At 36.6% G+C, this 14,806-nt stretch overlaps 1 protein-coding gene across 10 annotated transcripts in view; it reads left to right on the top strand.

The window, feature by feature from the left end:
- Nucleotides 1-14,806, top strand: part of NAV3 (neuron navigator 3) — an 879,706-nt gene that overhangs the window by 689,289 nt on the left and 175,611 nt on the right. For all 10 annotated transcript variants that reach the window (XM_043446408.1, XM_043446407.1, XM_043446415.1 and 7 more), the window contains one exon: nt 6,642-6,757. In XM_043446408.1, the coding sequence (XP_043302343.1) occupies nt 6,642-6,757 (116 nt within the window). The remainder of the gene's footprint in view (nt 1-6,641; nt 6,758-14,806) is intronic.

Below are 14,806 nucleotides of genomic sequence, written 5' to 3'. Positions count from 1 at the left end.
ATAGCTGTTAATCAGATTCATAACTTATGAGTTTGAGGTCTATGTGTTCTTTGTTATTTTCTGACCATTTGTAGTAAATGTCAAGAAAAGAGTATATTGGACATAGAGCAAACATCTAAAGGCAAAGAGAGAGAATGGGGGTGGGGGTGGGTATTTCACAAAGGAAAAAAAAATGAACTCAATCTTTAGATAAGGCAAAACATTGTTAAACTAGAGAAAAATCAATGTGCTTCTTAAATCCACTGATTAAATATTAAATATAAGCAGAAACCTTCTATACACATTTGGTTTATAAAATCAGGTTAAGAAAGTCTGAATTTAGAGGTTTCCTTTTGTTTGATATAATGTGTCTTGAACAACAACATTAGGGGTTTTCAGGAAAGATTTAGGTTGTAACAAGATTTTGGACATCTCAGATTTGCCTAGAAAGTGACACAGAAAATTGGCACCTGAGTATACTATGTTCTGAAAGGCAAAGAATGCAAAACCTTAATTTTGAAAATGCTTACTCGTATGGTTTTAAGTTTAAATTGTTTGTTGAACCAGTATATTGAGTAGGAGGTTGTGTTTACAGAGATTGAAATGTGAGGCATATAACCATCTTGCAGATAAAACTTCTGTAAGCCCTGCAGCTATTATTACAGATTACGCTGCACTTGTGGTTTTATGTGAACTGGGCATAATTGGTCATTAGCACAAACTAAAGCTTACTGAAAGCTTGCCTTGCAAACTTGTCTCTGCTAGATTGGATATAAGTATCTGCATAGGGTATGGGGTAGCAGTTTAACCTCCCTCACACAGCAGGATTTTAAGTAGTAATACAGAGCCAAAGCTAGAAGAGGGTCTGTTGTGTAGAAGATGGCCAAGTTGGCCAAGCTTGGTAAACTGCCCTTTCTGTATTTAGCTTACAAGCTTCAGTGCCAGATTGCCCAGCCAAACCACTACTGTTTCTTTTTCCTATATTTCATCTTTTCTTGGAAAAGATTTTTTTTTTAATTTCACAGCATGTAAGGTCTTATTTCCCCCACCAGGGATTGAACTGGAGTCCCTTTCATTTGGAGCACGAAGTCTCAACCCCTGGACTACCAGGGAAGTCCTTGAAGGCAAGCATTTTGCAGACTATTTCTTAGTGTGGGGTTGTTTGATAGTTTCTCACGATTAGACCCACAAATATACTTTTTGTCTAGAATGTCACAGAAATGATGCTGGATTTTTTTTCTGTTTCCTTCCTTTCAGGTATCAATAATATTAATATTTCCCATCTTAGTGATGTTGAATTTGATCACTAGTTTGAGATATTGTTTGCTAGTTTTCTACTCTATAGTTATTTTGCCCCATTTCTATTTCACATATATTTTTATGGGAAGATATTTGGAGACTCTATAAAAATTCTATCCCCTGATCCACTTTGACCCACGGGTTTTTAGCATGCATTGAGATTTCTTGCCTAAATTAATCGTTTACTCCAATTGATGTCATGTGATTTCTAATTCCATCTGCATGTATGCCTTGCCATACAACTTTTAGAAAATGATGCCCCTTCTTATTTTTCTCCTCTTTCCCCTCTTCCTTTTCCTTCTCATATACTCTGTCCCTCTCCCTCACCTTAAATTTTGTGGACTGATGGACTCCTCTTGTCGTCAATGGATTATAATCTGTCAATAATGACTCTTTATTGTGATGTTTAAATTTTCTCAAATCAGGCTACTGGGATGCGCTTCACACTGACTTCAGCTCACTCCATTATTCTTTCATAACTGTTTAATTTTGGCTCAAGCCAATCTAGACTCATCATGTACTCTCACTGACTTAACGTGAGCCTTTACCTATGGTGCCTTGAGTTCTTTTGTGAAGAATAGTATTTAGGAGCCTGATCTCACTGACTCTAGGTTTCCTAAATAGTGAAATATATATAGGTGTATACACACATACATGCACTTATCTCAGTATCAGTGAGGCATCTATTAGATAATTCACAATGCCTCCAATTCCAAATCAACATGCAAAGTTTCGTCTGGCTTTCTCCTTTCCACAATTGTACCTTCTTTTGTCACCTGACAAGCCTGGCCCCCACTATCCTCAGTATAGTTTCTTATTTGCTCATCACCCTCCCACAACATACAAATCTAACAAATGTCCCATCCATCCTGGCCTGCTCTTCATCCTGGCAGATTGCTGGCCTTCGCCTGGCTGTCACCTGACTGCCCCCCACCAATAAGGAAATAACTGCTTTTAGAAAGATACTTGATTTTTCTTTATTTTATATTGATTTTATAAAGCAGGAACTATAAGACCATTGGCTAATGTTGCTGATGCAAACCAATTTTGTTTGTGTCCACATTTGTGACTGGTATATCCATATAAAGATGAATTCATATGGATAGTTTTTTTTATATAAACCAATGTGCAACACATCTATTTGTGAAATTGAAAATCTGAACACTGATAGTATCTAGATGTATTGCTGAATTCCTTTAGATGGCATGCATAATAGCTTCCTTTTCTTAAAACTAAAAGTTTAAAGTAGTAAAGCATAAAATTAAGGTTAGACCATTGAGTACTGTTACTTTATTAATTCTTGGTTAATAACTTAGTAGCTAAGCTATCTGTTATCTGGGGAGACATCACATACATTAACATGCTCAGTATCCAGAGACACTTGGATGGTGTTAAATTGTAGGGTAGTGGTTCATTAAACAATATTTATAATATGCCAGGTTTAAATACAGTTTAAGTATCTACCAGCTTGTTATACAGGGCAAACTGTTAAACCTCTAAAACCCTTAATTTATCCACAGCACCTACATTACCAGTGTCTTAGTCTGTTCTGGCTACTCTAATAAGAATAGCATAGACTAGGTGGCTGAAACAACATTTATTTCTCATAGTTCTGGAGGCTGGGAAGTTTAGGATCAGAGTGCCGGCAGATTTGGTATCTGATGAGAGCCTGGTTCCTGGTTTTTGATGACTGTCTTCTCATTCTGTCCTCACATGGTAGAAGGGGTGAGGGACCTGTCCAAGATCTCTTTTATAAGGGCACTAATCCCATACAGAAGGGCTCCATCCTCATGATCCTATCACCTCCCAAAGGCTCTAACTCCTCATATCATCACGTTGGTTTCAACACATGAGTTTTAGAAGCAACCAGCCCTAGATAAAACACTAGGCATAGCACTTGGCACATAATGAGTTCACTTAAACAGGAAATAAATTTTATGTTAATCATTGGTGAAATCTGCTTTTAGCTACTAAGACTGTTAGTAACAGATGCTAGCACTAATGTATTAATATTAGAACTCTAAATAAATTAAATGGTGTTTTTGCCATGCCCTATCTTACAGTTTCAATAAGTACTTGTTACATGTTGACCATGTTGTAAATGCACAGTCAGATAGTCTGCACAGGATAATGTCTTCTAAATAGTTTGAAGGAACTTCATGATACTCTTTTTTTTTTTTTTTTTCCTTTTCCCAGTCAATATAAGGAGAGTTCAATATCAAATTACATGGAAGCAGTGAGTGATGCCACTGTGACTGTACCTTTTGTTTAGAGAACACTATTGATTCTTATATCTTCATGAGTTATTTTATGAATCATCCCTGGAGCCTTTTATTTTACTGGAATGAAGCATACACAAAAATAGAGGACATGCTGAGAGAATTCAGAGTTTAAACTGAACTTCTTTGATCATTTGTATAAAAGTTAAATCTTTACCAGTTAGCGTTGATTGTCCCTCTAGAGACTAGAGTTAAAATCTGACTCCACTTTAACAAATAATGAGGTGCAAATCGTGGAGAAATGGATGGCTTAAATCATATGTAGAGCAGGAGGTCTGGAACCATATACATGTGAATACAAACCAAAGATGATTTCTCGGGTCTTTTTATAATTCTTTGAAGTTAAACTTATTTATGTTCCTTCCCTTAATCAGTCTGTTGCTCTATCATTGCTATTGTAGGTAGCTCAGATAGGGAATATAGTGACACATACACCAAATAATGTGAAAATATGGTATAAATAAAATTATCTCTAGTGACCTAAACTAAAAACAGCAATGGAGAAAAAGGAGGAACACAGCTAAAGAGCAAATCAGCCAGAAATTGTTCACTGTCACAGTAAAAAATAAAATAAAACAAAGGTTTCTAAGACTGAAGTTTCAATATTTTTTATCTAAGGGTGGGGACTTGGCCAATGGAATTAAATACCAGGTTTCATATACTAAGGAAGATAGCCATACACTGAGAAGTACTTTTTAAGGTGTGTTTATTTGCAGCAAAGAAAAACTCTACTCCCAAAATACATTGTTAATATTCTTTTGCTCTGTAGAGATTTTCCTAGAGGGAGATGCTCTGCATCTTTATAACTAACACGGCTACAAGTATTTTGATTCCTGAGATAGCTCAGGTTTTGTTCTAGTAAGACCCAGTTGGCGTTGGGCATTAGACAACCATCTTTGAGAACTGCTCTCCGTGACTCGGCGTCTGAGAGGCCAGGCTGTGAATTCTGACCCGTGTGACTGTAGACTACCCCGACTCCCAGCCAGTTCACCTAACCACCCATTCCTCCCAGAGACTTCCTGGCAGGCAGCCAGGACGCTTTCCCACGGTCTCCTATTTCACTATATGTCATCAATTTAAACTTCTTCTGCAAGTGATAACAATCCTTAGAAAGTGTCAGAGGAATGTTTCCCCCCTCATTCATAGACACGGGGCTAAAGAGTAGGCCGAGGAGGTGCAATGACTCAAAAGTAAAGATCCAAGTGGAGGAATAGAGGAACTTCAGAAGTGAGTGGGCATGGACAATAGACAGGGGAAATAGGAGACCCTGGGGGCCGCAGAAGAAAATAAATAGCACAGAGAGCCAGACATGCTCCCACATTTTAACATTGGCCAGAATCCCACAAGCCTCAAGAGAATACTTTTCCAGACCTTTAGTAATTATAGCACTTGAGCTCACAGTTATTTTGTGAAGAACATATTTTTCTTTACTTTTGCACATAAGCAAATTGAGATTCAGAGGAACTAAGTTACTTTAGAAGGCCACATGAGTTAATAACTGCTTAGGGAGCCAAGTTTCCAACCAGGCCCAAAGCATGCATCATTATCCCATGCTTCGTTCCATATACTTTACCCACCAAGAACACTATTTTATAATCACTACTGATAAGATTTATCCATTCATATATATGTTAGACGTGGGGCTAGGTATTGGAGTATAATGGTGAGCTCAAATACGGAGAATGGACTCTACTTTGGAGATGAACATTTATGAAATAATTACACAAATGTCACACTGTGAGAGTGTGAAGTGCTGTCAAAATAGGAGAGAAATAAGTATTTGTTATTTGGGACTTTGCCTGAAAATTAGGAATGTCTGCCAGAAAGCACTGGAGGTCAAGGCACAGCTTTTTATGAACTCTTGAATTCCTCTATCTTTCTTTTATTACATCAGTTCCTGTATACATACACACAATATTTAATTTTCCATTTTTTATTAAGATCCTAATGAAATTTTCAGACTTTCTAGATATATCAGATAAATTTAAAAAAATATTTCTAACATCAGTGACTACACTTTATTTTCTCTTAAAACCAGGATTTAAAATAAAAGTAAGATATTAGGTGAAAATGTATTAAAGATATACTGAATTTTTCTTTCACATATAAATATTCTTTTTAGATTTTTTTTTAAAGTAAGAAATATTTAGTGATCACTTTCCATGGTCCAAACCCTGTAGGAATGGGACCCCAAACAAATGAGGTAACTGTGAAGAGCAAATTCCAAAATGCTGTATTGTCTTGTCTCCTTCTTTCTCTTTTCCTTCATGGTGTGAACTTTCTAAATATGTGGTGTTCTTGGCCAAATATATGTAGATTTTGAAACTGCATAAAGAAAGATAGAGCCTCTTAAAACATTTGCCTGGGCATAAAAGGAAGAAGCATTGCATGAAGACTGGACTATCAAAACATATGCAGTCCCTCTGTGGAGAGCTTCTTATTTAGTTAGAGCCAATCTTTACACATTAATCACACACAAATACATATCCACGCACATATATAGACAAATATAAAGCAATATAAAAAGGGGGTTTTCAGAATGAGAATTTATTTTTGATTGACTTTTTTCTGAAATGAAAACATCATAGTGACATTTATAGCCCATAGCAAAGTCAGTATTTATTTTACATATACTTTGTATTTTAGGATATATTTTATAGAATTTTCAGAGAAAGAATATTTGGGTTACTTTCAATGCATTTATTATTCTCAGAAAACACAATTTAGCCAGACTTTCTCTAAAACAGCAAAAAGAAAAAAGAATCTTTTCAAACCTTTTGTCAAAAAAAAAAAAATACATTGGTAATTACAAGCTTTCAAACTTAGAAAAGTCTAAAAAATCTGATTTAATATCTCATTACAACTTGGGTTGAATGTGAAAAATAAGGAAATCTGATTTAATATCTCACTATAACCCATGTATCTCGGTTTTATGTGAAAAACAAAGAAATTTCTCAGACATAAAGAAATGCTCATGCACCTTAATAGAAAACTTTTAATACATTGATTTCTTCTTGTATTAGAGAACTTTGATGAGTCCCTGATGACAGCAATCTGTATTTCTGTCTTCTTGGTTAATTTCAGAGCTCATTCAGAAAATGAAGGTACCTCTTTACCATCTGCCGACTCCTGTACCAGTCCTACTAAGATGGACTTATCATACAGTAAGACAGCTAAGCAGTGCCTAGAGGAGATATCTGGTAAGTGACCTGATTGATGCACAGGTCAAACTCAGAATTCTTGTAATCTCTCTACATAAGTCTTTTTTATTAAGTCATATTTGTGCTATACTGTTTTCCCTTAGGCATATATGGACTGTGTACATTTCATGCTTGAGAGATGTTTAGGTATTTGACTGTTCTGCTTAGAATGATCTCTTTGTTGTTCTGTAAAGAATTCTGTAAAGAAAGGTAGTGCTCTCAGAGGCTGAGATTTTAAGTAATTGTTGCCCTCAGTCAAGTTGAATACTGTCAGAGACAATCTAGAGAGACTTCTGTTGTTAATAAGGCAGTACTTGAATGTATTTGCAGATTTAAAAAGTATTAATGATCAGGTGGGAATGTTAAAATTTCATGGCCAATCCAACCCTACTTGATCTTCAGTTCTGTATTATTTTGTGTATTTCTGCAGAGTGGCTCTAAATGTGTATTCTGTGAAAAATCTAATTATGGAAATTTTTAAATTTTATATAAATAATGTAAAAAAATGCCATATGCAAATTCGAGACCCAATTTGTCAGATTCTCAGCATTAGTGCATTGTTTTTTCTAGGATCTGGATAAGCCTAGGCACATAGCGAAAGCTTTTGGTATAATTTTATTATATACAGGTCCATATTCACAAGGAACTAAGTAGGCTCTTAACACAATACACTGCTCCTAAGGAGAAAAAATCCCTGATTCTGGGAAAGATTGAGGGCAGAAGGAGAAGGCAGAAATCAGAGGATGAGATCACTGGACGGCATCACTGATGTGATGAACATGAACTTGGGCAAACTCCAGGAGATGGTGAGGGACAGGGAAGCTTGGCATGCTGCAGTCCATGGGGTCGCAAAGAGTCGGACATGACTGGGCAACTGAACAACAAGGGGGAAGAGGGTTTAAGAACATTTTATCTGTTTCCAAGTATAAGAATGCATAGACATAGAGGTATGTTGGTTAGTTCAATAAATCTCTGGCTCAGCCCTTGTCTATTCCTAAAGAAAAAACTAAAAGAGCTATTTAATTTTTTTAAATTACCACAGTACTCCAAGGACTCAAAATACCACTCTGAAGCTCATGAGCCTAACCATATCACAAATTTGGAAGTTAAGAAACGTCCTCACTTCATCAGACTTTAAACACTTTGGCAAGCATTAGCTGTTACTGCAGTATCCACCAGTGGGTACTGACCACAATAACAGCGCAGCATCCCAGGTGTTCCTTTTGGATTTAACGTCCATGGTATCATCAGGCTTTGGAGTTTTCATGCGGGAATCAAAATGGGTCAGTGCAGCCTAAGGGCTGAAATGGTAATGCCTAGGCATAGCTATGGGGATGTTATGGGGGGAATTGCTTTAACAATTTGTAGATTTTTTCAATCACTAGGAGAAGGTGCCGGTTTCCCATAGTTCCAGATAACCCCATGGTGATTGATGATATGTATCTGTATTGTGACTATATATTATTTAAACATAGTGTGCTATGGAGATGTACATGTTTTACACATTTCTTTATTCATGAATGCCTTCAAATAGTATCAGTATGTCTACAACATATAAGGACTCAAATCTGTAGGAGAAAATGCTTTTATTACACTTTGACTTCTGATTTTTATGTGAATTTTACAAAGAAACTTGTTTTTCTGAAATTAGAATATCACTTAGTATCTCTGAATCAATAACACGTTTGATTCTTTCTTCAGTTTTTTTACTCTTTTGAGCATTTGATCATTTTTTCATACTTCCAGCTAATATTTCTACTTATGTAAGTCAAATCATTATGTTGTACACCTTAAACTTATACAGTGATGTATGCCAATTCTATCTCAATAAAACTGGAATTTTTTAAAAATTTCCATTTAATGTTCTGATTTTAATAAAATATTTGAAAGTGAAATATAAACTAGACTTTAACATAATACAATAGCCTGATAGATTTATTAGAAGGTATAATGTTAGTTTTTATAGTAATTATTGATGTAGAATCATAGATTTGAGTCTATAATTTAGATAGGAATATAATAAAAGAAAGAAAATGGCAAATAAGTGCTAAAATGAGGCTGATTTGATTGTGTCATTCTTATGATCATGTTTTTAAAGTGAGTCTATAGTGGAATATTGAAAATTTCTGTCAATGCAAACTGGAGGTTTCATGGAAGGAAGATATTTACTTATACTCAGTAAGCTATCATTGGAGTACCATAATCGGAGAAATCTAGGTGAGAGAATACTGATAGAGCAGTGATGACAGGATGACAGTCATAGGGAAGTAGACCAGCGAGATGGCAAACCCTGGCGTGTCTTCTAATGATCTTGTCTTCTTATCCCTCCTTGAGGTACTTACTCTCCCGTTTGTACCCTAGATCTGGGCATCATCAGAATCTGCACCTTCTCTATAATTCCAATTGCATGCAGCCCACTCTTGCTCATGACAGCCTCCTTTCTTTTCAGTGCCCTCCCTTTCATTCTCTGACAACACCACTGGTTCTAAGATGTCTAAATCATTGATCCCACTACCTTTTACTTGCCCTCACCAAACTCTACATATCCTTTCTTCCTTCCTTAATCAGATGATTTCCTATAGTGACAGAATATGGTTTTACTTTTGCATGTATTCTTTACTCCCTTACCCCACTCTTACTGCATTGTACCCATTGGATGAAACCATAGACCTGGTGACATTCAAATCTTCACCTAGTCTGTACCAGCAATGAATGAACCTGGAGAAAAACACGTGACATGTTGATGTGATTCGCTTTACATTCATGACCACCAACCTCAACTGAGTAATTAATGCTGCCTGGCAATCATTCTATATTTCTCTGGTGCATTTACTCTTGTTTGTCATCTAAGAATCATCTCAAGGTTTTGGATGACAATTTTATACCTTTCCTCTGCTTCTCAAATCTCCAACACCACTTAAGCGGAGAAAAAACTTTCACAAACCCCTGCCGCCATAACTACCCATGCCCAGCATTTGTACTTATTTGTTGTTGTTCAGTTGCTAAGTCATGATCGGCTCTCTGTGACCCCATGGACTGCAGCACACCAGGCTTCCCTGTCCTGCACTATCTCCTGGAGTTTGCTCAAACTCATGTCCTTTGAGTCGGTAACGCCATCCAACTATCTCATCCTCTGTCGTCGTCATCTTCTGCCTTCAGTCTTTCCCAGCATCAGGGTCTTTTCCAGTGGTCAGCCTGTATACCTATTTACTCCACTTTTATTTGAATTAGTTTCTTCTCTACCTCTTTAATATCTCCCTCTATACCAAATCACTCTATAGCCCACAGGATGCTGCTCTCTCTCCAATCATAAAAATAAACAACTTTTGTCGATCCCTTCCACCACTTTCTTTCTCTTTCTGATTTCTCTTATTGCTACAGAAACCACAAACTACACAAACACTTGATTTTATTGCTAAACCATGCCTTAGGCTGGCCCATATAATATTTCTTCAAAGACAGTGTGAGATATGAGAAGGTAAATGTTCTAGGAAGTAGAAAAAATTAACTCTGGCTTTTGTATTACTATTATTTAGCTGTTTGAATTGTTCGTTGGTTCCCTTTTTTATGAGGTGACTATAATAATGCTTAATAAACTCATAGAATTATTATGAGATGTGGTTTTTATTCCATTCATCTTTTCAGTAATCATCACCAGTACTTTATAAATGCCAAGCATGCCAAGAACTGGGAAAACACACATGACTAAGACATGAGTTCTCCTATAGAGGAATAAGAGAGAAACTAACACCATGAATAATTGAATTACTAGATTTATGGGAACAACTAACTTTGCTGTAAAGATTTATTTAGGGCTTAAAAGAAGATCACACATGTGTATAGTAGAATTCTAATGAATAAAGAAATCAGCAAATAATATTCCAGGAAAAAATAACTTCAGTGAAAAAAATTTGAAAACAAAATTACTTACCTTACAATTTCATCTATTTCTTGTTGTAAAATTAAGCACATTTTGGATTTTCTTAACCCACAGCTTCAATGCTAGTGTTATTGTTGAACCCTCACTGCTAAATGTTGCTGTGGGGACCTCATTCATGTAAATAATATAGAACTCCTCTGATACAGTTAGTCTTGACTGAATAAGTTCAGATTTTGTGAATTTTTAGAGGCTATACAATTTGAAAAAGCCTGAAAATAATTTAAAAAATACAAAATTGCACTGTTTAGAAAGGGGCGCAATCAAGTTAGATGCTCTGTATCTTAAATATCATTGGCTTCACAATGGACATACCTTGATGTCCTGGTACAGTCTTACCTGACCGCATTGCCACATCTTCTAAAAACAGTGCCTTGATTTTCTTTTTGGGAACCAACCATAGCCTCATCAACCTTTGTTCATGTGGTGCAGATGAAATTTACCCAAGCAGATCCATTCAGAACAACCCGTTCTGTTGACCACAGTGAGTCTTTCAGGGTTGGACATGTGACCCAATTGAGTTGAATTGGAACCAGTGAGAATCAGTCTCAGAACTTTACTTGACTGTTAGGAAAGAGACGTGTTTTTCCACTAGATCCAAAGTTAATTGAAAGAAAGCCTGAATGTGCTAGCAGTTACCTTCACCCTCCCGTGAAACAAATGTAGAGAAAACAGAACCTTAAGTAGGAGAGATCAATGTCTGATCTCTTGAACCAGCCATATCAGAAACTCTCTCTCCCCTCTTCCCTGCCCGTTTATGTTGTGTTACTCAAAAAAATCCCCTTTTGTGCTTAAACAAACATTAAGAGCACCTCTATTGCGTGACCTATGAGATGCATGACCTATAAAGTTCTCTGATACTGTTAGAGAGCAAACCTGAATGGTTCATTTTGAAAAGCAGAATTGTTAGAGGGATTCACTAAGTTACCTAGGAAGCTCAGCTTGTCATATAACTCATGTGAATTTATAAGAACAGTGTCTTCGTGATTAAATGGTCCCAGAAGTTAAAAATGTAGTTAAATTGAGGTGTAAATATAAATATCAGAAATGAATGACACTCAATAAAAATAGCATTTTCTAGAGGAATTCCAGGACTTTCACAGTTTGGAAACCTTCTATCCCTCCAAAGTCTCTATGTGTTTCTCTCAAGTTTCCTATTGTTTCCCATGTTCCCCATGTTCTTGGGGAGCAAACTAGTAATACTCACCCAATCTAATGATGATGTTTCTATTAAGTATTGCAGTCAGGTGATGTGTTTCATGTAATTTGTGACACAGAGTGAATGAGCTTCTTGCTTCCAGCCTATCCTTTAGGAGTCATGCCATGCTCTCAACATTACAAGTTCAGCTGAATTAACGGTTTAGATTTTACTGCTTGGCTTGGGTTTTATTCTCTATTTCATTGACAAAAAGAATTTGGCCTCAGAAACCATCCCTTTCATCAAGTGCCAAGAGATTCTGCCAGATGTAAAGTGAGCTCTACTTTTCATTTCACTGGAATCATTTAGAAAGTTTTTAGATATATTTTAGTACATATATCCGCACATGTCCCTTGTTTGGCATAAGGCTATCCACCAATGTATATCACATTTATTTAATCCACTTTTTAACCTTTATCTAGAATTTATATTCAACTGAAAAATGATGGTAGATGCCAAGCTGAAACAGAATCAGCAAAGCCAATATGTCATTTGTACAGACGTAATTAAATATTTGGATAGATTCAGGAAGTAAGAATTTAGATTAAACAAAGAGATAAACTAATGGTTATATGTGTCTTTTTCTGACTTTACAGACTTTGTATTGAATAATGGGAAATACTTCATATTTAAGACCTTTGTAAATGATCATTTATCTTGCCTCTTTCTTGGACGTTTATAAAGACTAAGATGATCAAGCTCAGGTCGTTTTAAATCAGTTTAGATTTTCTACTTAAATGGTTACTTTATAATTATGCTTACTAAACAGCTCAAAAACATTCCTTCTCAGAACATTGTAGTAGCTATGTTTTATGTGAGGTATGGGCTAAATTAGAGTGATTCACATTTTCAGCATTGATTGGGCGTGTTTGTCTCTTATGCTCTGAGGCTTGCTCTTCCACCTTGTGTAACATAGATTTAAACAGTTTAATATAAATACGTATGAATACACCCATGTTTAAATGTACTCCCAAAGTAAGTAGAGATAACTGCCTCTAGAGAAGCAATAATTAGGTTCCCAGCTGTTGTTCAGGGTAAACTTAAGGACTTAAGGATATGGTTCCCAGAGGAAGAACTACTATAACTACAAGTTGACAGTGTCTTTAAACAAAGAAACAAACACAAATGCCCTTTTGATCCTTTTCTCTATTAGGATTATGTCTTCAGAATAACCACCCCCTCATTACTGAATCCAGTGAGCTTAGCCACCCCTTCCTAAATTCACTCCTACAGGAAGATTATATGTTTTGCTCCACTGGATCAGAATGGACCATGTGGATTCATTTGACCAATAATCATGAATGGAAAAATGACAGCCATTCTTGAGCAGGATCTGGTATTTCTCATCTCTTTTTCCTTCTTTCACATCAACACATCCCAGACTATGGGAAGTTGCTCTTTCAGTATGGTTCTTAGTATGAAGGGTACCTGGATCAGAACTGCAGCCAACATAGAGTGGGCATTAATGTGAGCAAAAGTGCATCTTTGTTAATGTAAGCCACTGACATTTCTAAATCATTTATAAATACAGTATAACTTAATCTAAGCCAGAATTTTTCAACCTTGGAACCACTGATACGTAGTCTGCATAATTCTTTGTTGGGTGGGAGGAGGTTCCCTGTCATTATAGCATGTGTAGCAGCATCATTGGCCTCTACCTTCCAGGTGTCAGAAACACCACTCCCCTATTTGTGGCAAATAAAACTGTCTCCTGATACTGCTAAATATCCCCTCTGGAGGACCCAGTTGAAAACCACTAGTCTCAGCCTATACGTTCTTAAAGTGGGGTTCCAGAGCCCGCAGTATCAACTACATCACCTGGGAATATGTTAGAAATGCAAAGTCTCAAGCTCCTTTCAGACTGTCTGAATGAATAGGGCTGGGAATGGGGCACCACCAGCTAAGTTGTAATAAACCCTCAGACAGGTTCTGAACATTTAGGTTTGAGAACCGCTGGCCTAAGCTGACTGTTACACAAGTTTCCTTGTATAAAGAGAGGGCATCATTATTGCTTTTACTTATATATGCTCAACTCTTGATGCTTAAAGCATAAGAATTCCATTTTTGGTGAATCTGTAAGACTTTAGAAGATGCTACATGTGTACTTCAGCATGATACCTATCATACAAATTAATGTTTTCTAACCTTAACAAATTTACTCTGGTCTTGTAATCTAGTGATTCACTGGATCACAATAACTCCAAATGAAGAAAGACAAAGCAAAACAAAACTCCAAAGTGGAGTAGCATTCTAATCTTTAAAAACAACACTTTATGAAATGATGTAGGACAGTTTTTGGCTTCTGTGATTTAGGCTTTGTACCTTCGTTTTATGTAAGCACGATATATTTATTTATTATTTATTTCTGGCTGTGCTGGGTCTTTGTTGCCGCGAAGGCTTTTCCCTGGCCGCCGCCAGCAGGACTGCGCTTTAGTTTCAGTGTGCGAGCTTCTAATTGGGTGGCTCCTCGTTGCAGAGCACAGACCCTAGGGCAGGCAGGCTTCAGTAGCGGCCACTCCCAGGCCCTAGGGCACAAGTTCAAGAGTTGATCTGCGTGCAGCAGGTGGGATCTTCCAGCGTCAGAGACTAAACCTGAGGCTCCAGCATTGGCAGGGGGATTCTTAATCACTGAGCCACCAGGGGAGACTTAAGCACATTTTATATAAACATAATTTATTTTTGACAAGTGGAGAATTGAGAATCTGTACTTACAATTCACAGGTTCATTGAGTCGCAACATTTTTTATCGCAAATAATTGCCATTCTTTCCATTTGATTCTCTTTTATGTATCTGTGTACTGGTGGTCCCTCTTAAGCTTGAGCATAAGAAACAGTTTTGCAGAGTACGTTGTTACCATATGTAAAGGTGTAGGCAGTATACATTGTAATGATAATTTATATAGTTAGAGGATTG

The sequence above is a fragment of the Cervus canadensis genome, chromosome 25 (genome assembly GCF_019320065.1).
Source record: "Cervus canadensis isolate Bull #8, Minnesota chromosome 25, ASM1932006v1, whole genome shotgun sequence".
Classification (NCBI taxonomy): domain Eukaryota; kingdom Metazoa; phylum Chordata; class Mammalia; order Artiodactyla; family Cervidae; genus Cervus; species Cervus canadensis.
The sequence above is the reverse complement of the archived record's forward strand: the minus strand, read 5'-3'. Positions and strand labels throughout refer to the sequence as shown.